The sequence below is a fragment of the Hyla sarda genome, chromosome 3 (genome assembly GCF_029499605.1).
Source record: "Hyla sarda isolate aHylSar1 chromosome 3, aHylSar1.hap1, whole genome shotgun sequence".
NCBI classification, from domain to species: domain Eukaryota; kingdom Metazoa; phylum Chordata; class Amphibia; order Anura; family Hylidae; genus Hyla; species Hyla sarda.
In genome coordinates this window covers 333,625,906-333,649,570 of record NC_079191.1, presented here as the reverse complement: position 1 = coordinate 333,649,570, position 23,665 = coordinate 333,625,906, and the positions used below count along the sequence as shown (strand labels likewise).

General features: G+C 43.2%; 1 protein-coding gene across 1 annotated transcript in view; it reads right to left on the bottom strand.

Annotated features, from left to right (window-relative positions):
* The window catches only part of IYD (iodotyrosine deiodinase), a 37,371-nt gene that overhangs the window by 13,027 nt on the left and 679 nt on the right, over window positions 1-23,665 (bottom strand). The window contains exon 2 of the mRNA XM_056563368.1: window positions 9,922-10,119. Within this exon, the coding sequence (XP_056419343.1) occupies window positions 9,922-10,119 (198 nt within the window). The remainder of the gene's footprint in view (window positions 1-9,921; window positions 10,120-23,665) is intronic.

Here is a 23,665-nt window from a genome sequence, read left to right as displayed (position 1 = left end):
GGGGACAGAACGGGCAGCGGCGCCGATAACCAGGGGGTGAGAAGGGCCGACAGCAGCGCTCTAGACCCCAGGAAAGGCAGGGGGAGAGAAGCGGGCAGTGACGGCCTCTCTCCCCCTGCCTTTCCTGGGGGTATATCGGGGTATACACGCGCACACAAGCACCCTCATTTTATCATGGATATTTGGGTAAAAAACATTTTTTACCCAAATATCCTTGGTAAAATGAGGGTGCGTGTTATAGGCCGGTGCGTGGTATACCCCGATAAATACGGTATATATAACTTTTTGTTGGAAATGCACATTGGAGAGCTGTCATATGACTACTTAGTAGGGATGAGCAGCATAGGTCATATTCAAATTTGGGATATTTTGCAAATATGTGGACGAATATTCTTCCTATATTCGCGAAATTTGCATATTCACTATGTTCGTTCTTTTTTGGTTTTGTTTTCATGCGAAAATTTGTTATGAAATTCGCATAGTGCGCATGCGTGATTATATCTTTCACCTAAAAGACGTGCCGATATTCATGAATATTTGCAAATTCGCTTATATTCGCAAAATCACAAAAGAAAAACGAATATCCATCATTACGAATATATATCACTATATTCTAAATATTTGCGAAATCGCAAAGTGCTGATATTTTTAGAAATTTGCATTTCTAATATTCGCGCTCAACACTACTACTTAGCCATCCATACGACTTCTTAGCCCAGAACAAGCAGAAAATCTATGGACAGATTAATAGTTATCTTGGAACTTTTCCCACAAATTATATATATATATATATATATATATATATATATATATATACTGCCTAAAATTGGGCCGAATTTTTATTGTAACCGGTTACCTTTAATCACGGACACAAATTCCACTAAATTTCAGCCCTAAGGCTAAGTTTCCACTGCCACTGCAGTTTTTGAGCCAAAGTCAGAAGTGGATCCATAAAGGAGGAGAAGTGTAAGTCCTTTATATGTCCTATTCCTTTTGAATACACTTCTGGCTTTGGCTCAAAAACTGCAGTGGCAGTTTTCCAAACAACTTAGCCTAACACAGGCATAGGCAACCTTCGGCACTGCAGATGTTTTGGACTACATATCCCATGATGCTTTGGCAGCATTTTGGCTGAAAGAGCATCATGGAAGATGTAGTTCAAAACATCTGCAGTGCCAAAGGTTGCCTATGCCTGGCCTAACACAAAATGACCTGCTAAGAGCATTTCAGTGATCTTCTTGTTAGAGGACAAAGCAGCTGATATCTCTCTGTCAGGCTGATTAAATTCTAAAAGCAAACCAGTTGCTTTAAAAATAGGGATGGTTCTGGAAATCATTGTCTTTTTCTAGCAACCATGCAGACATCATTGTATTGCATCAAAAGGCTTTACAGGCAAGGACATTGCTGCTTTTAAGGTTGCCCCTAAATCAACCATTTTCAGATCATCAAGAACTCCTAATGTACATGGACTACTGAGCAGTACATGAACTCTTGTGTGAATATCTAAAGTAATACATTTTGGTTCAGTAAAAATGGTTATGGAGGTACACTGAGTTGTTGTGGTCCTAATGTGATGGTCCTATATTTTGTTATCAAATGTCAAATAAAATGTATAAAGTTATTGTACACTAAAAGTCATGGTGTACAGTCATTTTGGATGTCTGGTTATCTCCTTATAGGGGTTTGTCCTGATACGGTCGGGAGGAGCACATGTCACCACTTCACCAGCATCTTGTACATGTATAAAATAGGATGTACAATATGTGTACTCTAAATGTGTACACTAAAGTACACATTGTCATGTACACAATAAATGTACACATAGTTATGCACACACAAGTCAAGTATACCTCAGTCACATACAGTAGTACTGTATCACTCACATTACACAGTCTACTCAATATCATGTCAAATGTCTCTAATCTCTATGATCTTGTGTTCGTACGCAGGATACTTTCCTGGACAGAAAGTACTCCTGAAACTAAACTAAAGCACGTATTCACTATAAGGTAACAGAAATGTAATAAAGTTATCTGCAATCATTGTCTAGCATAAAAATGTCTAGCATAAAAAATGTCTAGCATAAAAATGTCTAGAGTAAAACTAAAAATAGTGTTCTGGGGACATGTGTTTTAAATGCCAAGGGACCCCAGGAGCCAAGGCATTGGGCAAAGAGCCTCAGGCAACCCAATCCAAAAATGTCTAAGTCTCAAGTTCTAAGTCTAGTCATGTATACAATGTCTAGTATATAGTCTAGTCATGCATAGTATGTTATAAACATAGTCAAAATATCATGTTGTGTATAGTTAACTGTAAAATGCATAGTCCAGTTGTTATATGCATAGTCAAAGGTCCTTAAAGAAAAGTTATATGTCATCACTAATCCTGTTCAACCACAAGTCAGAGTGTGTATGGACAATTTGCACAAAGACTCTAATGTTATCCGTTATTTCACCAGTCTGAAATGGGCATTTGTGTACTAAATGCCTCAGGGCTGCATCTGGCCCCGTGGCCACTTCGTTCCTCAACCCTGACAGAACCTACGTCGAGGACAACTTGTGTTAAGTAGGGGGGTTTGTGATGTCCCAGTACAGGACATGGTCCTGTATTACCCTTAGGCCCTGTCAGGTTGAGACCCTCAGTGACCTGGAGGCTACTTTGCATCCCCACATAGCATGCCCCTTCACAGTGCCTCCATATTCCCTCACTGTCACGATGCCGGCTGGCAGGTGGTGGATCCTCTGTGCCAGAGAGGGATTGGCGTGGACCGTGCTAGAGGATCGGTTCTAAGTCACTACTGGTTTTCACCAGAGCCCGCCGCAAAGCGGGATGGTCTTGCTGCGGCGGTAGTGACCAGGTCGTATCCCCTAGCAACGGCTCAACCTCTCTGGCTGCTGAAGATAGGCGCGGTACAAGGGAGTAGACAGAAGCAAGGTCGGACGTAGCAGAAGGTCGGGGCAGGCAGCAAGGATCGTAGTCAGGGGCAACGGCAGAAGGTCTGGAATCACAGGCAAGGAACACACAAGGAACGCTTTCACTGGCACTAGGGCAACAAGATCCGGCGAGGGAGTGAAGGGGAAGTGAGGTGATATAGGGAAGTGCACAGGTGTAAACACTAATTGGAACCACTGCACCAATCAGCGGTGCAGTGGCCCTTTAAATCGCAAAGACCCGGCGCGCGCGCGCCCTAGGGAGCGGGGCCGCGCGCGCCGGGACAGAACTGACGGGGAGCGAGTAAGGTACGGGAGCCGGGGTGCGCATCGCGAGCGGGCGCTACCCGCATCGCGAATCGCATCCCGGCCGGAGGTGGTAACGCAGCGCCCCGGGTCCGTGGAACCGACCGGGGCGCTGCAGTGAGGGAAGTGTAGCGAGCGCTCCGGGGAGGAGCGGGGACCCGGAGCGCTCGGCGTAACAGTACCCCCCCCCTTGGGTCTCCCCCTCTTCTTGGGGCCTGAGAACCTGAGGATCAGACTTTTGTCCAGGATATTGTCCTCAGGTTCCCAGGACCTCTCTTCTGGACCACAACCCTCCCAATCCACTAAAAAAAAAATTCTTCCCCTGACCTTTTTAGAGGCCAAAATCTCTTTGACAGAGAAGATGTCCGAGGAGCCGGAAACAGGAGTGGGAGGAACAGATTTAGGAGAAAAACGGTTGAGGATGAGAGGTTTAAGAAGAGAGACGTGAAAGGCATTAGGGATACGAAGAGAAGGAGGAAGAAGAAGCTTGTAAGAGACAGGATTAATTTGACACAAAACTTTAAAAGGACCAAGATAGCGTGGTCCCAACTTATAGCTCGGGACACGGAAACGGACATATTTAGCGGAGAGCCATACCTTGTCTCCAGGGGAAAAAATGGGAGGAGCTCTTCTTTTCTTATCTGCGAATCTCTTCATGCGAGAAGAAGCCTGTAAGAGAGAATTTTGGGTCTCTTTCCATATGGTGGAAAGATCACGAGAAATTTCATCCACAGCGGGCAGACCAGAGGGCAAGGGGGTAGGGAGGGGGGGAAGAGGGTGACGGCCGTACACCACGAAAAACGGAGATTTGGAGGAAGATTCAGAGATTCTGAAATTATACGAGAATTCGGCCCAAGGTAGAAGATCTGCCCAGTCATCCTGGCGGGAGGAAACAAAATGTCGTAAATAGTCACCCAAGATCTGGTTAATTCTCTCTACTTGTCCATTGGATTGAGGATGGTATGCAGAAGAAAAATTTAATTTAATCTTGAGTTGTTTACAGAGAGCCCTCCAGAATTTAGACACAAATTGGACGCCTCTATCCGAGACGATCTGTGTAGGCAACCCGTGAAGACGAAAAATGTGTACAAAAAATTGTTTAGCCAACTGAGGCGCTGAAGGAAGACCAGGAAGAGGGATGAAATGTGCCATTTTGGAGAATCGATCAACGACCACCCAAATAACAGTGTTGCCATGGGATGGGGGTAAGTCAGTAATAAAATCCATACCAATCAGAGACCAAGGTTGTTCGGGGACAGGTAGAGGATGAAGAAAACCAGCGGGCTTCTGGCGAGGAGTCTTATCCCGGGCACAGATAGTGCAGGCTCGCACAAAGTCCACCACATCAGTCTCTAGAGTCGGCCACCAATAGAAGCGAGAGATGAGTTGCACAGATTTCTTGATGCCCGCATGACCTGCGAGATGGGAGGAGTGACCCCATTTGAGGATCCCAAGGCGTTGGCGTGGAGAAACAAAGGTCTTTCCTGGAGGAGTTTGCCTGATGGAGGCTGGAGAAGTGGAAATCAGGCAGTCAGGAGGAATGATGTGTTGAGGAGAGAGTTCAATTTCAGAGGCATCTGAGGAACGAGAGAGAGCATCGGCCCTAATGTTCTTATCAGCAGGCCGAAAGTGAATTTCAAAATTAAATCGGGCAAAGAACAGAGACCACCTGGCCTGACGAGGATTCAGCCGTTGGGCAGACTGGAGGTAGGAGAGGTTCTTGTGATCGGTGTAAATAATAACTGGAAATCTTGATCCCTCCAGCAGATGCCTCCATTCCTCAAGTGCTAATTTAATGGCTAGAAGCTCTCGATCCCCGATGGAGTAGTTCCTCTCCGCCGGAGAGAAGGTCCTGGAAAAAAAACCACAAGTAACAGCATGCCCGGAAGAGTTTTTTTGTAGAAGGACAGCTCCAGCTCCCACTGAGGAGGCATCAACCTCCAATAGGAAGGGTTTAGATGGGTCAGGTCTGGAGAGCACGGGAGCCGAAGAAAAGGCAGACTTGAGTCGTTTAAAGGCGTCTTCCGCTTGAGGAGGCCAAGACTTGGGATCGGCATTTTTTTTTGTTAAAGCCACAATAGGAGCCACAATGGTAGAAAAATGTGGAATAAATTGCCTGTAATAATTGGCGAACCCCAAAAAACGTTGGATGGCACGGAGTCCGGAGGGGCGTGGCCAATCTAAGACGGCAGAGAGTTTATCTGGGTCCATTTGTAGTCCCTGGCCAGAGACCAAGTATCCTAGAAAAGGAAGAGATTGGCATTCAAACAGACATTTCTCTATTTTGGCATAGAGTTGATTATCACGAAGTCTCTGAAGAACCATACGGACATGCTGGCGGTGTTCTTCAAGATTGGCAGAAAAAATCAGGATATCGTCCAGATATACAACAACACAGGAGTATAGGAGATCACGAAAAATTTCATTAACAAAGTCTTGGAAGACGGCAGGGGCGTTGCATAGACCAAAGGGCATGACCAGATACTCAAAGTGTCCATCTCTGGTGTTAAATGCCGTTTTCCATTCATCCCCCTCTCTGATGCGGATGAGATTATAAGCACCTCTTAAGTCCAGTTTGGTAAAAATATGGGCACCTTGGAGACGATCAAAGAGTTCAGAGATGAGGGGTAGGGGGTAGCGGTTCTTAACCGTGATTTTATTAAGACCGCGGTAGTCAATGCAAGGACGTAGAGAGCCATCTTTTTTGGACACAAAGAAAAATCCGGCTCCGGCAGGAGAGGAGGATTTACGGATAAAGCCCTTTTTTAAATTTTCTTGGACGTATTCAGACATGGCAAGAGTCTCTGGGACGGACAGAGGATAGATTCTGCCCCGGGGTGGAGTAGTGCCCGGGAGGAGGTCAATGGGACAATCATAAGGCCTGTGAGGAGGTAGAGTCTCAGCTTGTTTTTTGCAAAAAACGTCCGCAAAGTCCATATAGGCCTTAGGGAGACCGGTTACATGAGGAAGCACAGGGACACGGCAAGGTTTACTGGGAACCGGTTTTAAGCAGTCCTTGGAACAAGAGGGCCCCCAACTCTTGATCTCCCCAGTGGACCAATCCAGGATTGGGGAATGGAGTTGAAGCCAGGGAAGTCCAAGAAGGATTTCAGAAGTGCAATTGGGGAGGACCAACAGTTCAATCCTCTCGTGATGAGATCCGATGCACATTAGAAGGGGCTCCGTGCGGAAACGTATAGTACAGTCCAATCTTTCATTGTTTACACAATTGATGTAGAGGGGTCTGGCGAGACTGGTCACCGGGATGTTGAACCTGTTGACGAGAGAGGCTAAGATAAAATTTCCTGCAGATCCAGAGTCCAAGAAGGCCACAGCAGAGAAGGAGAAGGCAGAGGCAGACATCCGCACAGGTACAGTAAGACGTGGAGAAGCAGAGTAGACATCAAGGACTGTCTCACTTTTGTGCGGAGTCAGCGGACGTCTTTCCAGGCGGGGAGGACGGATAGGACAATCCTTCAGGAAGTGTTCGGTACTAGCACAGTACAGGCAGAGATTCTCCATGCGGCGTCGTGTCCTCTCTTGGGGTGTCAGGCGAGACCGGTCGACCTGCATAGCCTCCACGGCGGGAGGCACAGGAACAGATTGCAGGGGACCAGAGGAGAGAGGAGCCGGGGAGAAGAAACGCCTCGAGCGAACAGAGTCCATATCCTGGCGGAGCTCCTGACGCCGTTCGGAAAAACGCATGTCAATGCGAGTGGCAAGATGGATGAGTTCATGTAGGTTAGCAGGGATTTCTCGTGCGGCCAGAACATCTTTAATGTTGCTGGATAGGCCTTTTTTAAAGGTCGCGCAGAGTGCCTCATTATTCCAGGATAATTCTGAAGCAAGGGTACGGAACTGTACGGCATACTCGCCAACGGAAGAATTACCCTGGACCAGGTTCAACAGGGCAGTCTCAGCAGAAGAGGCTCGGGCAGGTTCCTCAAAGACACTTCGAATTTCCGAGAAGAAGGAGTGTACAGAGGCAGTGACGGGGTCATTGCGGTCCCAGAGCGGTGTGGCCCAAGCCAGGGCTTTTCCAGACAGCAGGCTGACTACGAAAGCCACCTTAGACCTTTCAGTGGGGAACTGGTCCGACATCATCTCCAAGTGTAATGAACATTGGGAAAGAAAGCCACGGCAAAACTTAGAGTCCCCATCAAATTTATCCGGCAAGGATAGTCGTATTCCAGAAGCGGCCACTCGCTGCGGAGGAGGTACAGGAGCTGGCGGAGGAGATGATTGCTGGAGCTGTGGTAGTAACTGTTGTAGCATAACAGTCAGTTGAGACAGCTGTTGGCCTTGTTGCGCAATCTGTTGTGACTGCTGGGCGACCACCGTGGTGAGGTCAGCGACAACTGGCAGAGGAACTTCAGCGGGATCCATGGCCGGATCTACTGTCACGATGCTGGCTGGCAGGTGGTGGATCCTCTGTGCCAGAGAGGGATTGGCGTGGACCGTGCTAGAGGATCGGTTCTAAGTCACTACTGGTTTTCACCAGAGCCCGCCGCAAAGCGGGATGGTCTTGCTGCGGCGGTAGTGACCAGGTCGTATCCCCTAGCAACGGCTCAACCTCTCTGGCTGCTGAAGATAGGCGCGGTACAAGGGAGTAGACAGAAGCAAGGTCGGACGTAGCAGAAGGTCGGGGCAGGCAGCAAGGATCGTAGTCAGGGGCAACGGCAGAAGGTCTGGAATCACAGGCAAGGAACACACAAGGAACGCTTTCACTGGCACTAGGGCAACAAGATCCGGCGAGGGAGTGAAGGGGAAGTGAGGTGATATAGGGAAGTGCACAGGTGTAAACACTAATTGGAACCACTGCACCAATCAGCGGTGCAGTGGCCCTTTAAATCGCAAAGACCCGGCGCGCGCGCGCCCTAGGGAGCGGGGCCGCGCGCGCCGGGACAGAACTGACGGGGAGCGAGTAAGGTACGGGAGCCGGGGTGCGCATCGCGAGCGGGCGCTACCCGCATCGCGAATCGCATCCCGGCCGGAGGTGGTAACGCAGCGCCCCGGGTCCGTGGAACCGACCGGGGCGCTGCAGTGAGGGAAGTGTAGCGAGCGCTCCGGGGAGGAGCGGGGACCCGGAGCGCTCGGCGTAACACTCACATTACCCCCAGCCATGTCCCCTGACATTGCCCCCATCCATGTCCCCTGACACTGCCCCAGATGTGTTCCCTTACATTACCCTAGACAGTATCTTTATGTATAGGTAGTACAAAAGACCTGTGGGAGGTCTCAAGGACCTGTGAGTCTGTCACATGTTATGTTATGCAGTCACATGATTTGTTGTCACATGTTCTCCCAGAGAGCACCAGCTTAACCTAAGACCCGCAGCTTAACCAATAGGCTTTAGTCCAGCCCACCACTATATAAAGGGGCGGCCATGACAATTCACTCTCTTGTACCATCAGTCTTTACTGAGACAGCAACCACCAGAGATCTAAGTGCAAGTGATCAGCATCTGGAAGACCTCAAAAGCTACATTCATTCCAGTAAATCTCAAGTTTATGTCTGCTGTCACTGTAACTAGTCAAGTCCAAACTAGGCAAGTCAAGTCCAATCTCAAGTCAAGTTAATTACAAGTATATTGGTCCAGCAAGCTGGAAGGTCCTTCTGGGTCCTGGCCACCTCTCTGGGAAATCTGTCCTTAGCTGTGAAGATAATTCCATCTGTCTTATACTCAGTAAATCCTCCGTTTGACCATAACTGGTTATGGACTGTCATTTCACTACTAGCAACTGGGATAGCGGAGAATATGGTGGTTTTCCGGAACCCTTAAACCACACTGGCATCACGAACACTAGGGGTTAACAACATCTTGCCCACGGGGTTAATACCATCTGATCCCACCACTCACACCACTACCCCCGTGGTCCCGCCATACACCGGTGGTCCACCATATATATATATATTTATTTTATTTTATTTATTTATTTATTTTCTCAGAGCATATGTTATGGAAAAATAAAAGGTGTCATTACAAGGGCAATAGGTCCCGCAAAAAAACAAGCTTTATATGGATCTGTAGATGGAAAATAAAAGAGTTATAACTATTATGGAGTGAGCAGGAACAAAATGAGAGTCCAAAAACAAAAATTGGCCTGGACAAGTGAATTGTCATAAGGGACAAGTAGATTGTGCTCCTGTTTTAGTCCCTTGGACAAGTAGTTTTTTTTTTTTATTTCCACACCCCTGTATAGTACTTGCTACAGTAGTAAAAATGACCACATACATTGCCAAAATAGGTTGTCATTGATCTTCTGTAGTACATGTAAATAAATATTTTTTTCCAGTTTTGGTTTTCAACTTAAAGAAACATTTACAAAAAATCTACAGTTCTACAGAGCAATTCAGCAATACTTGTGCTTTGCTTTAATCATATTTCATCCTTTTGTAATCTGCAATCCAAAATAAATTTTCTGCGGCATTACTAGAAAAATGTAAACAATGCATTTACTACAAGGGGTTGACTTTTGGTTGCCGTGACATTAGCTGTAATGGAAAATCAAAGTCAGCTAGTAACAGGGATGTACATTAAAGAAATTCTTATCTTCTATGTATTTTTTTCTAGATTTCTGCAAGTCTGAAACAAATGATAATACTTCCCAGGTCAGTTTCGGCCTGAAGTGACACAATTGAGGTGACATATTTGGTATATGTGTTGGAAATAAAATAAAATGACCTGCTGCTGAGATGATGTTGTTGATCACTTCTCTCGGAACGGCTTCATCACTGATAAATCTCACGGATCTCCTCTGGTTGAGCAATTCATAAAATTCCTTTGATCTTCTCAACATTTCCTGTTCCGAATAACGTCTTGGGCTAAAAGGAACATGTAGTAAATTTTCTTCATCCATATCTTGCCATGAATCTTTCCCTTCTGAAAAATATACATGATAGAGTTGTGTCACATATAGTGGAAACAGGACAAATATCCTTTATGCCATCAACTTTGTACCCTCTGTTAACACTTCAAAATGTATTAAAAAAAAATTATTATGTAACTTAAGGCTGGGGATACACTGTGATATGTCCAAAGGGGTTGCAAAACCTAAAATTTCTGTCGCGCTTTGGATCACACTACGTTGCACCTAATGTAAGTAAATGGGGTCACGCTGTGACAAGTGGCTGCGACAGCAACCCTACAGTCACTTCCTCTTGTGCGTCACAGAGTGTGGTACAACGATATTTGGTTGTGTGACCACTGTCAAGGCAAGAATCATCATGTAGCCCCTGTCTTAAAGGGGTACTCCACTGGCCAGCCTTCGGAACATTTAGTTCTGAATGCTGTGTGCGCGCTGCGGGGTTTGGTCATACCCCCTTGTGACTTCAGGCTATGCCCCTCAATGCAAGCCTATGGGAGGGGGCGTGGCAGCTGCCACGCCCCCTCCCATAGACTTGCATTTAGGGGCATAGCCTGAAGTCACAAGGGGGTGTGACCAAACCCCGCAGCGCGCACACAGCATTCAGAACTAAATGTTTTGAAGGCTGGCCAGTGGAGTACCCCTTTAAGGTAGCTAAAGCTCTTAGGCCCAATGCAAAATGTGTAATATGATTTCTTTTGTAACTGATTAGAGATGAGCGAACGTACAGTAAATTCGATTCGTCACAAACTTCTCGGCTCGGCAGTTGATGACTTTTCCTGCATAAATTAGTTCATCTTTCAGGTGCTCCGGTGGGCTGGAAAAGGTGGATACATTCCTAGGAAAGAGTCTCCTAGGACTGTATCCACTTTTTCCAGCCCACCGGAGCACCTGAAAGCTGAACTAATTTATGCAGGAAAAGTCATCAACTGCCGAGCCGAGAAGTTTGTGATGAATCGAATTTACTGTAAGTTCGCTCATCTCTATAACTGATATGTAACTGATTTGTATTTATTTATTTATTTTTACATAGATTTGACCAAATAAACAGTATTACAATAATACAGTAATCAATACACAGTATCCTTTATAATATTTGTAATGTATTTTAACCAATACAATCCATGGCTAGCTATGCACATTGCAGTCTAGGGACTGTGTTAGTTCTCTTCATGTATGCACTGGGATTATTTATGTGACATCTAAACACCCTTTGCATCCAAGATGATTTGAGACAAAAGAAACACTAGAGGGCGCTTTCATAACAGAAATGGTGAAACACAAGTAGAAAATGAAAATATTCAGTGACCAGGTATGAAGTTAATCTTGCAATATTCAACTTAAACAAGAAAAATAACAGTTGTTAGAATCCATGGTGGATTTCAGTATTAAGCATTTTAAGGTTGTGTAACAATGAATCGAATTAGATAGATAGCAAAATATTTCTTCAATAATAGAAAATCCTGGGTGGCATGATGGGGTCATTTTTACCTTGGATCATAGTTTCTTGGAAATTGCAAGCCAAACGGGTCAGAAAGAACAAAAGTGTTAAAATCCAGATGTCCTAAACAGTCTTCAGGGGGCTTCATAAGAGAAAATGTACTTTACTACCAGTCTTCTGGAGTGAAGTCCCTGTACTTTCTACAGAATGTCAGCCAGTCCTTGATGTTTTTCTTGGAGAGAAGTGGCTTCACTTGGCTAGCCTCACTGAGCATGCACATGCACCAATACCTGCCTGCTTCATTCCTATGCAAGCTCTGCAAAGGTTTTGAATCCTTTTTAACCCCTTAAGGACTCAGGGTTTTTCAGTTTTTGCACTTTCGTTTTTTCCTCCTTGCCTTTTAAAAATCATAACCCTTTCAATTTTCCACCTAAAAATCCATATTACAGCTTATTGTTTGCGTCGCCAATTCTACTTTGCAGTGACATTAGTCATTTTACCCAAAAATGCACGGCGAAAAGGAAAAAAAAATTATTGTGCGACAAAATCGGAAAAAAAAACGCAATTTTGTAACTTTTGGGGGCTTCCGTTTCTACGCAGTGCATATTTCGGTAAAAATGACACCTTATCATTATTCTGTAGGTCCATATGGTTAAAATGATACCCTACTTATATAGGTTTGATTTTGTCGCACTTCTGGAAAAAATCATAACTACATGCAAGAAAATGTATACGTTTAAAAATGTCATCTTCAAGACCCCTATAACTTTTTTATTTTTCCACGTACATGGCGGTATGAGGACTCACTTTTTGCGCCATGATCTGAAGTTTTTATCGGTATGATTTTTATTTTAATCTGACTTTTTGATCACTTTTTATTCATTTTTTAATGGTATAAAAAGTGACCAAAAAACGCTTTTTTGGACTTTGGAATTTTTTTGCGCGTATGCCATTGACCGTACGGCTTAATTAATTATATATTTTTATAGTTCGGACATTTACGCACGCGGCGATACCACATATGTTTATTTTTTATTTTTTTTTACACTGTTTTATTTTTTTTATGGGAAAAGGGGGGTGATTCAAACTTTTATTAGGGAAGGGGTTAAATTACCTTTATTAACACTTTTTTTTGACATTTTTTTTGCAGTGTTATAGGTCCCATAGGGACCTATAACACTGCACACACTGATCTCCTATGCTGATCACTGGCGTGTATTAACACGCCTGTGATCAGGATTATCGGCGCTTGACTGCTCCTGCCTGGATCTCAGGCACGGAGCAGTCATTCGCCGATCGGACACCGGGGAGGCAGGTAAGGGCCCTCCAGGTGTCCGATCAGCTGTTCAGGACGCCGCGATTTCATCGCGGCGGTCCCGAACAGCCCGACTGAGCAGCCAGGTCACTTTCACTTTCACTTTAGAAGCGGCGGTCAGCTTTGACCGCCGCTTCTAAAGGGTTAATACCGCACATCGCCGCGATCGGCGATGTGTGGTATTAGCCGCGGGTCCCGGCCGTTGATTAGCGCCGGGACCGACGCGATATGATGCGGGATCGCGGCGCGATCCCGCTTCATATCGCGGGAGCCGGCGCAGGACGTAAATATACGTCCTGCGTCGTTAAGGGGTTAAGAAATGGTCCTGGCACTTGCTGAACTGATTTTTTTCGGGAGGGGGTCAAGGCCTTCTTCTACATCGCATTTAACCTTTCTCTTCGAAGTTCTTGAATATCCAATAATGGTTTAAATGGGCACTGTCGGATTCAAAAACGTTTTATATGTTGTACATCTTGGCAAAACATTAACCTTTCTAATATACTTCATAAGAAAATTTTATTACCTTTATATAGAAATCATGGCTTATAAAATCCAATAATGTCCAGTGAGTGAGGGTGGGCTAGCACCCTGTGCTCTTTCCTGTCTGATAGTATTCCTCTGTGCTCTCCCTTGTCTGATAGCACTCCTCTGTGCTCTCTCCTGTCTGATAGTATTCCTCTGTGCTCTCTCCTGTCTGATAGGACTCCTCTGTGCTCTCTCCTGTCTGATAGTACTCCTCTGTGCTCTCTCCTGTCTGTCTGATAGGACTCCTCGGTGCCCTCTCCTATCTGATAGGACTCCTTTGTGCTCTCTCCTGTCTGATAGGACTCATCTGTTCTCTCTCCTGTCTGACAGTAGTCCTCTGTATTCTCTCCTGTCTGATAGCACTCATCTGTGCCCTCTCCTGTCTGATAGTACTCCTCTGTGCTCTCTCCTGTCTGATAGGACTCCTCTGTGCTCTCTCCTGTCTGATAGTACTCCTCTGTGCTCTCTCCTGTCTAATAGGTTTCCTCTGTGCTCTCTCCTGTCTGATAGGACTCATCTGTTCTCTCTCCTGTCTGACAGTAGTCCTCTGTATTCTCTCCTGTCTGATAGCACTCATCTGTGCTCTCTCCTGTCTGATAGTACTCCACTATGCTCTCTCCTGTCTGATAGGACTCCTCTGTGCCCTCTCCTGTCTGATAGTACTCCTCTGTGCTCTCTCCTGTCAGATAGGACTCCTCTGTGCTCTCTCCTGTCTGATAGTACTCCTCTGTGCTCTCTCCTGTCTTATAGGACTCCTCCGTGCTCTCTCCTGTCTGATAGGACTCATCTGTTCTCTCTCCTGTCTGACAGTACTCCTCTGTACTCTCTCCTGTCTGATAGTACTCCTCTGTACTCTCTCCTGTCTGATATAACTCATCTGTGATCTCTCCTGTCTGATAGGACTCCTCTGTGCTCTCTCCTGTCTGATAGCACTCCTCTGTACTCTCTCCTATCTGATAGTACTCCTCTGTTCTCTCTCTTGTCTAATAGTACTCCTTTGTGCTTTCTCCTGTTCTATCAGGCAGGAGAGAGCACGGAGGAGTGCTAGCCCACCCTCACTTACTGGACTTTTTCCATACATGTGCTTCAGCTTGGACAAAGCCATGATTTTATTTACTATGATTTCTATAAAAAGGTAATAACATTTTCTTATGAAGTATATTAGAAAGGTTAATGTTTTGCCAAGATGTACAACATATAAAAAGTTTTTGTATCTGACAGCGCCCATTTCAGTTTATTCTTACAAAAAGCAATGTCCTTGCCTGCATAGTACTTTTGATGCAATGCAGTGATGACTGAACATGTTTTCTTGATGGTAGCCATGGTGCAATCCTTTACAGCACCCAGTTAGCTCCTATGGTTCAGCTGATATCAACTGTCTTGTTCTTGTTAACACATTCTCCAGAGTTCGTGAGAAGATTGCTGGAATTAAATAAGCAGGTAATTTTGTGACAGGGCTGAAATGCAGTAGAAATTGAGTTTTTGTGTTTAAAGGGATACTCCACTCCAAGACATTTTATCCCCTTTCCAAATGATAGGGGATAAGATGTCTAATCGAGGAGGGTACGGCCTCTGGGACCCCCTGTGATCTCGTGGCCAGCACTGCAGTGTTCTGAAGACGAAAGCTTGGAGCTTCCGTGTTCGTGATGTCATACCACGCCCCCTCCATTCATGTCTATGGGAGGGGGCATGGCGGCTAGTACATTGCTGTCACACCTCCTCCCACAGACATGAATGGAGGGGGCATGACGGCTGTGGTTGGCCATCATCCGGCATGGATCGGTGTTCGCTCCGTGCACTAGATGACTGGGGTGCCTCGCTGGAGATCAGACATCAGACATCTCATCAGAGATCAGACATCTTATTCTCTATCCTTTGGATAAAGGATAACATGTCTAGGGGCGGAGTACCCTTAATTTTCATGGCAGGGAATGACTTTGCAATTTATTGCAATTTCTCTGATCAACTTTTATAACAATCTAGAATTAATGCAATTTGGTAAATAAAAAAAAACAGCAGCACCAAACTTTGTGAAAATCAAAATTTGTGTCAATCTCAAAATGTTTGGGTACTTTTGGATCTGTTATCATGCACCTGTTAAAAGTGTTATAGAGACACTGTGGCTAGAACTGTTGACAGGCTCTCGACCTAGTAATATTATGGGGCTCTGTTTCTGGTGTTTTACTGTAGGAACTGTGGCCTGCACTTCATGTGGCCCCTGAGGCTGACAGTATTGTTTTGTCACTGTGAAGGGGGGTTCACACTTGCCTGTCTTGCCTCTGCTGTCATTATGCCATGACCAGCTTCATTTAAACCCTTAAGGACTCAGCCCATTTGGGCCTTAAGGACAATTTGATTTATTATGTTTTAGTTTTAGTTTTTTCCTCCTCACCTTCTAAAAATCAAAACTCTTTTATATTTTCATCCACAGACTAGTACGGGGCAAATTTTTTTGCGTGATCAGTTGTCCTTTGTAATGACACCACTCATTTTACCATAAAATGTGTGACGCAACCAAAAAAATACAAATTGTGTGGGGAAATTGCTAAGTAAACCGCAATTTCAAAAACTTTGGAAGGTTTCGTTTTCAAGCTGTACACATTATGGTAAAATAGACATGTTTTCTTTATTCTGTTGGTCAATACAATTAAAATGATACCCATGATTACATACTTTTCTATTAGTGTACCGCTTTAAAAAAAATCGCAGACTTTTTTTTAACCAAATTAGTATGTTTGAAATCCCTCTAATTTGCTGACCTATAACTTTTTAATTTTTTTGTATAAGTGGCGGTATGAGTGCTAATTTTTTGCGCCGTGATCTCTACTTTTTATTGATACTACATTTGCATATGTATAACTTTTAATACATTTTTTATCAATTTCTTTTGGAATAAAATGTTATAAAAAAAAGCAGCAATTTTGAACTTTTTTTTTTTACGCTCATGCCGTTCACCTTACGGGATCATTAACATTATATTTTAATAGTTCAGATATTTCTGCACGCGGCAATACCAAATATGTTTATTGAAAAAAATGTTTACACTTCTTGGGGGTAAAATGGGGAAAAAGGGACAATTTACATTTTTATTGAGGGAGGGGATTTTTCAAATTTTTTCACTTTTTTCACTTTTTTTACACTTTAATAGTTTTCATAGAGGACTATTTTTAGCAATCAGTTGATAGCTAATACTGTTCAGTGCTATGCATAGGGCATAGCACTGATCAATATTATCGGCTATCTACTGCTCTGGTCTGCTCGATCTCAGACCAGAGCAGGAGACGCTGGGAGACGGACGGAGGCAGGTGAGGGGACCTCCGTTCGCCATTATGGAAGATTGGATCCCCGCAGCAGCACCGCGGGCGATCCGATCATCCACATTAAGTGCCGCACTGCATAGATCATGGCATCTGAGGAGTTAATGGCGGACATCCGCGCGATCGCGGATGTCCGCCACTATCGGCAGGTCCCTGGCTGCTATCAGTAGCCGGGACTTGCCGCGAATTACCTGAGCATCGCTTCGAATGTACAGGACGGAAATGTACATCCTAGTGCGTTAAGTACCACCGCACCAGGACATACAGTACAGACCAAAAGTTTGGACACACCTTCTCATTCAGAGTTTTCTTTATTTTCATGACTATGAAAATTGTAGATTCACATTGAAGGCATTAAAACTATGAATTAACACATGTGGAATTATATACATAACAAAAAAGTGTGAAGTGTGAAAATTTGTCATATTCTAGGTTCTTCAAAGTAGCCACCTTTTCCTCTGATTACTGCTTTGCACACTCTTGGCATTCTCTTGTTGAGATTCGAGAGGTAGTCACCTGAAATGGTTTTCACTTCACGGGTGTGCTGGTGTGGAGGAGGAGGTGTGATGATGTGGGGGTGCTTTGCTGGTGACACTGTTGGGGATTTATTCAAAATTGAAGGCATACTGAACCAGCATGGCTACCACAGCATCTTGCAGCAGCATGCTATTCCATCCATTTGCGTTTAGTTGGACCATCATTTATTTTTCAACAGGACAATGGCCCCAAACACACCTCCAGGCTGTGTAAGGGCTATATGACCAAGAAGGATAGTGATGAGGTGCTGCGCCAGATGACCTGGCCTCCACAGTCAACGGACCTGAACCCAATGAAGGCAAAAGGGCCAACAAGTGCTAAGCATCTCTGGGAACCCCTTCAAGACTGTTGGAAGACCATTTCAGGTGACTACCTCTTGAAGCTCATCAAGAGAATGAGTGTGCAAAGCAGTAATCAAAGCAAAAGGTGGCTACGTTGAAGAACCTACAATATGACATATTTTCAGTTGTTTCACACTTTTTTGTTATGTATATAATTCCACATGTGTTAATTCATAGTTTTGATGCCTTCAGTGTGAATGTACAATTTTCATAGTCATGAAAATAAAGAAAACTCTGAATGAGAAGGTGTGTCCAAACTTTTTGTCTGTACTGTACATTTATGTCCTGCGTCATTAACTCCTTCAGGGCGAAGGGCGTACCAGTACGCCCCACGCCCGGTTCCGGTGTTTAAAACGGGGTCACACCATGACCCTGCATCACACCGGGTCAGTCCCGGCTGCTAACGATAGCCGGGACCCTGGGCTAATAGCGTGCGGCACCGATCGTTGTCCGTTGACCCCTGCGTCTGAAAGTGAAAGTAAACGATTCCCGGCAGCTCAGTCGGGCTGATCGGGACGTCGCAATAAAATCGCGATGTTCCAATCAGCTAGGACGCGAGCGGAGACCCCCTTACCTTGCTCCGTCATGTCCGATCGGCATTTGATTTCTCCAAGCCTCAGCTACAGGCTTGAGCAATGGAGCCCCTATCTCGCTGATCCATGCAAAGCTATGGCTTTGCAGGGATCAGTATAAGAGATCAGTGTGTGCAGTGCTATAGCTCCCTATGGGAGCTATAGCACTGCAAAAAAAAAGTTAACAAAGGTCATTTAACCCCTTCCCTAATAAAAGTTTAAATCACCCCCCTTTTCCCATAAAAAAAAACTGTGTAAATAAAAATAAAAATAAACATATGTGGTATCGCCGCGTGCGGAGATGTCTAAACTATAAAAATATATCATTAATTAAACTGCATGGTCAATGGCGTACGCGCAAAAAAATTCCAAAGTCCAAAATAGCGTATTTTTGGTCACTTTTTATAGTAGGAAAAAATGAATAAAAAGCGATCAAAAAGTCCGATCAATACAAAAATGGTACCGATAAAAACTTCAGAACGCGGCGCAAAAAATGAGTCCTCATACCGTCCTATACGCAGAAAAATAAAAAGTTATAGGGGTTAGAAGATGAGAATTTTTTTCCTGCATGTAGTTATGATTTTATTCCGAAGTACGACAATATCCAACCTATATAAGTAGAGAATCATTTTAAAGGGGTACTCCGGTGAAAACCTTTTTTCTTTTAAATCAACTGGTGGCAGAAAGTTAAACATATTTGTAAATTACTTCTATTAAAAAATCTTAATCCTTCCAGTACTTATTAGCTGCTGAATGCTACAGAGTAAATTCCTTTCTTTTTGGAACACTGATGACATCACGAGCACAGTGCTCTCTGCTAACATCTCTGTCCATTTTAGCAACCATGCATAGCAGATGTATGCTAAGGGCAGCATGGTGGCTCAGGGGTTAGCACTGCTGCCTTGCAGTGCTGGGGACTTGGGTTCAAATCCCTCTAAGGACAACAATAAATAAAGCATCATTATTATTATTGTAATAACATAAGCAGAGAGAGCTGTGCTCGTGATATCATCAGAGAGCATTCCAAAAAGAAAAGAATTTCCTCAGCAGCTAATAAGTACAGGAAGGATTAAGATTTTTTTAATAGAAGTAATCTACAAATATGTTTAACTTTCTGCCACCAGTTGATTTAAAAGAAAAAAAGGTTTCACCGGAGTACCCCTTTAACCGTATGGATCTAATGAATAAAGATAAGGTGCTATTGTTACCGAAAAATGCACTGCGTAGAAACGGAAACCCCCAAAAGTTACAAAATGACAATTTTTCTTCAATTTTGTCGTGCAATGAATTTTATTTCCGTTTCGCTGTGGATTTTTGGGTAAAATGAGTAATGTCACTGCAAAGTAGAATTGGTGGCGAAAAAATAAGTCAAAATATGGAATTTTATGTGCAAAATTGAAAGTGTTATGATTTTTAGAAGCTGATGAGGAAAAAATGAAAATCCCTGGGGTTAAGGGGTTAAAGGGGCCGATAACACTGATCAATGGCATGTTAATACATGCCAGTGATCAGTGTATCACTGGGGGCTACAGCACTGCAAAAAAAAAAAAAGTGAAAAAAAAGTGTTAATAAAAGTTTGAATCACCCCCCCTTTTCCAATAAAAAAAAAAGTGTAAATAAAAATAAACATATGTGGTATCGCTGCGTGCGTAAATGTCCGAACTATAAAAATATATAATTAATTAAACCGCATGGTCAATGGTGCAAAAAAAATTCCCAATTCCAAAATAGCGTATTTTTGGTCACTTTTTATTCCATTAAAAAATGAATAAACAGCGATAAAAACTTCAGATCACGGCACAAAAATTGAGCCCTCATACCGCCCTGTACACAGAAAAATAAAAAAGTTATAGGGGTCAGAAGAGGACATTTTTAAACATAGAAATTTTTCTGCATGTAGTTATGATTTTTTGGAAAAAGTACGAAAAAATCAAACCTATATAATTAGGGTATAATTTTATAATTTTAATCGTATGGACCTACAGAATAAATATAAGTTGTCATTTTTACTGAAAAACGCACTGCGTAGAAACGGAAGCCCCCAAAATGACAAAATGGCGTTTTTTCTTCAATTTTGTCACACAATGATTTTTTTTTCCGTTTTGCCGTGGATTTTTGGGTAAAATGACTAATGTCACTGCAAAGTAGAATTGGCGCAAAAAATAAGCCATGATATGGATTTTTAGCTGCAAAATTGAAAGGGTTATGATTTTTAAAAGGTAAGGAGGAAAAAAACTAAATGCAAAAACTGAAAAAGCTGAGCCCTTAAGGGGTTAATACAAGTAATTTACAAATCTGTTTAACTTTCTGGCACCAGTTGATTTAAAAAAAAAAAAGTTTTCAACCGGAGTACCCCTTTAAAGTAATTGATTACATTGATATACACAACAAATGTGCATAAGATAAGATTTGACACAACTTTGGGGTCTGTGTCCCTTTCAAACATTTTGACTACATTGTGTGAGTGTTGTCACTTCAAGGTGACTTCCTTCAGTAAGGTCTTGGGCATTTCTAACTAGAAAACATATGTCTAAGTTTGTATTAATATTATTTGCAGTATTGATAGAAGAGAGGCAAATATGTGAACATGTGGTTTGTGAACAGGTGAATTTCTTTTTACCAATCTGCACTTCAAGCATAGAAAAAAAAAGTAGGCTGAAATGGTAAAATGTGTATGCAAATTAGCTCCATTAGCTCCATTGTTTAATAAGCTGTAAACTGATTTGTTCCTCTCTAGTCCAGACACATGGCATATAAATAATATTTTACAGTGTCATGAACAGTAATTCAGTGGGATCAGAAATGCACTGTACAAGTAATAGTGTGTACTGTTTCACAAACATAAGCATTATTTTGTGCATTCAAGAAATCATGCTTACAATACAGGTCTGGTGTATGAAGGAACCCAAATCTGTCTGGAACGCCATAAAAACACCAGAAGAACTGAAACTACTTTTATGCAGCATTTTTACATAGCATCTCTACGCATTTCCGATGGCTGTTTAGTATACAGCAGTGCATAGCAAAGTGACCAGACTCTTGTCACTATACTGATGTGTGTCCCTTTTCCTAGCAGGGCTGAGCTGTGCCAGAAGCTACACCACAGCCAGTACAGCTCATACTGGGCAGAAGTTATACATCATATATCTCCTGCCCAGCAAGGACATAAAATAAAGCTGCAATCTGTATTGATCACTGCTTTACTATAACCCCTCGCAAATGAGGCAGCCCAGCAATGATAGAGTTAAGTTGCGAGGCTGTACAGCTTAAACTAACTTTTTTCTCAACATATAGTAAACCAGAAATCTATAAAGATTGCTAAGCGTTATGTGTGGGCCTAGAAAGGAAAGCTTCAACTAGTGCTGCTGAAGGTTCTTTCAGGCTCCTTCTGTTGTTCGTTTTTTTCTTTGTATATATATATATATATATATATATATATATAGATATAGATATATATATATATATACACTGTCATGATTGTAAATGTTGGCACCCCTGAAATTTTTCTAGAAAATGAAGTATTTCTCACAGAAAAGGATTGCAGTAACACATGTTTTGCTCTACACATGTTTACTCCCTTTGTACGTATTGGAACTAAACCAAAAAGGGAGGGAAAAAAATGCTAATTGAACATAATGTCACGCCAAACTCCAAAAATAGGCTGGACAAAATTATTGGCACCCTTTCAAAATTGTGGAAAAATAAGATTGTTTCAAGCATGTGATGCTCCTTTAAACTCACCTGGTGCAAGAAACAGCTGTGGGCAATATAAAAATTACACCTGAAAGCAGGTAAAAAGGAGAGAAGTTCACTTAGTCTTTGCATTGTGTGTCTCTGTGTGTACCACACTAAGCATGGACAAGAGAAAAGAACTGTCTGAGGACTTGAGAACCAAAATTTGGAAAAATATCAACAATCTCAAGGTTACAAGTCCATCTCCAGACATCTAGATTTGTCTGTGATTTGCCCATCACAAGTGGCACTATAACGATAAGTTTCTGAAACTGTTAACTACACCTTTTAAGGGCCTCCGCCCTATATATGACCTACTGGAAAACTATAAACCCCTCTCTACACACACTCCGTACAAGTCATGGGAAAAGGATCTCTCTCGAACCCTTACTGATCGAGATTGGTTGGAGGCCTGTAAGTGGGTTAAAAAGGCTTCACCATCAGTATCACATTTAGAGGACTTTCTTAAATCTAGACTACGGTGGTATCTAATCTACTAAACTACAGATAATATACCCAGGGTCATCTCCAGATTGTTGGAGGGGATGTGGAGCTAAAGGCACATTGTTACATATGTGGTCATGCCCGAAGCTTCAAAGCTATTGGTGTGAGGTTGGTACAATTTTGAGAGATATCATTGGCCATGAAGTTCCATTATCCCCATCGCTGGCAATTCTATTAATAGATATAGGACAGATCACACCTCCATTCAGATGTATTGTGATTAAAGTGTTAACACTAGCTAAATTACTTATTACCTGCCATTGGCTACAAAATTGCCCATTGCCACTGACCTAATCTCTCTATTGAATTTCTCTTATAAATGTGAACTGGCGATCTCCCTAAACATGGGGGGAATCCCTACTCTGACAAAAAGTTGGGAGCCTCAGATATGCTCTCGCTTTGCACAGCCTCCCCCCCTAGCTGATGAAGGAGAACGGTCAACAAGGGAGTTGGATGTTCCTACTTCCGGACTGCCCAGACCATGACGGTTGTGGGATGTTTTATGTGGGGGACCTGAACATACTCACCATACTATAAGAGGTCACTACTCTTCTGAATTGTCTTACGGCACCTCTCCCTCCCCCCCCCCGTCTCTGTATTCTTGGTTATTGTTATTGTTTCTCTAAAGTTCCTTGCTCTAATGAAACGCTGTTGTAGCTATTGTTAGACCTTGTAGGCTGGACAGGTGGAAAAGTAACTCGTCCATGAATCTTCATGTAGGCAGCTGTCATTTGTCTAGCACTTATTGTTCATGTTTCTTACATACGTCTCTGTAGATGCCATGTAACACCTAATGCATGAGTTGTTCATTGTTTCTTTCAATGCTTTGAATACTTTCCTGTTCACTTGTTATGTCGAATATCACCATGTATGTTAAAAAGTTTTTTCAATAAAAACTATTGAAACAGAAATACTTCATTTTCGAGAAAAATTTCAGGGGTGCCAACTAGAGATGAGCGAACTTACAGTCAAGTCGATTCGTCACGAACTTCTCGGCTCGGCAGTTGATGACTTATCCTGCATAAATGAGTTCAACTTTCAGGTGCTCCGGTGGGCTGGAAAAGGGGGATACAGTCATAGGAGACTCTTTCCTAGGACTGTATCCACCTTTTCCAGCCCACCGGAGCACCTGAAAGCTGAACTCATATATGCAGGATAAGTCATCAACTGCCGAGCCGAGAAGTTCGTGACTAATCAATTTTACTGTAAGTTTGCTCATCTCTAGTGCCAACATTTACAGCCATGACTGTATATACCAGTTAGCCAATACAATGTATCA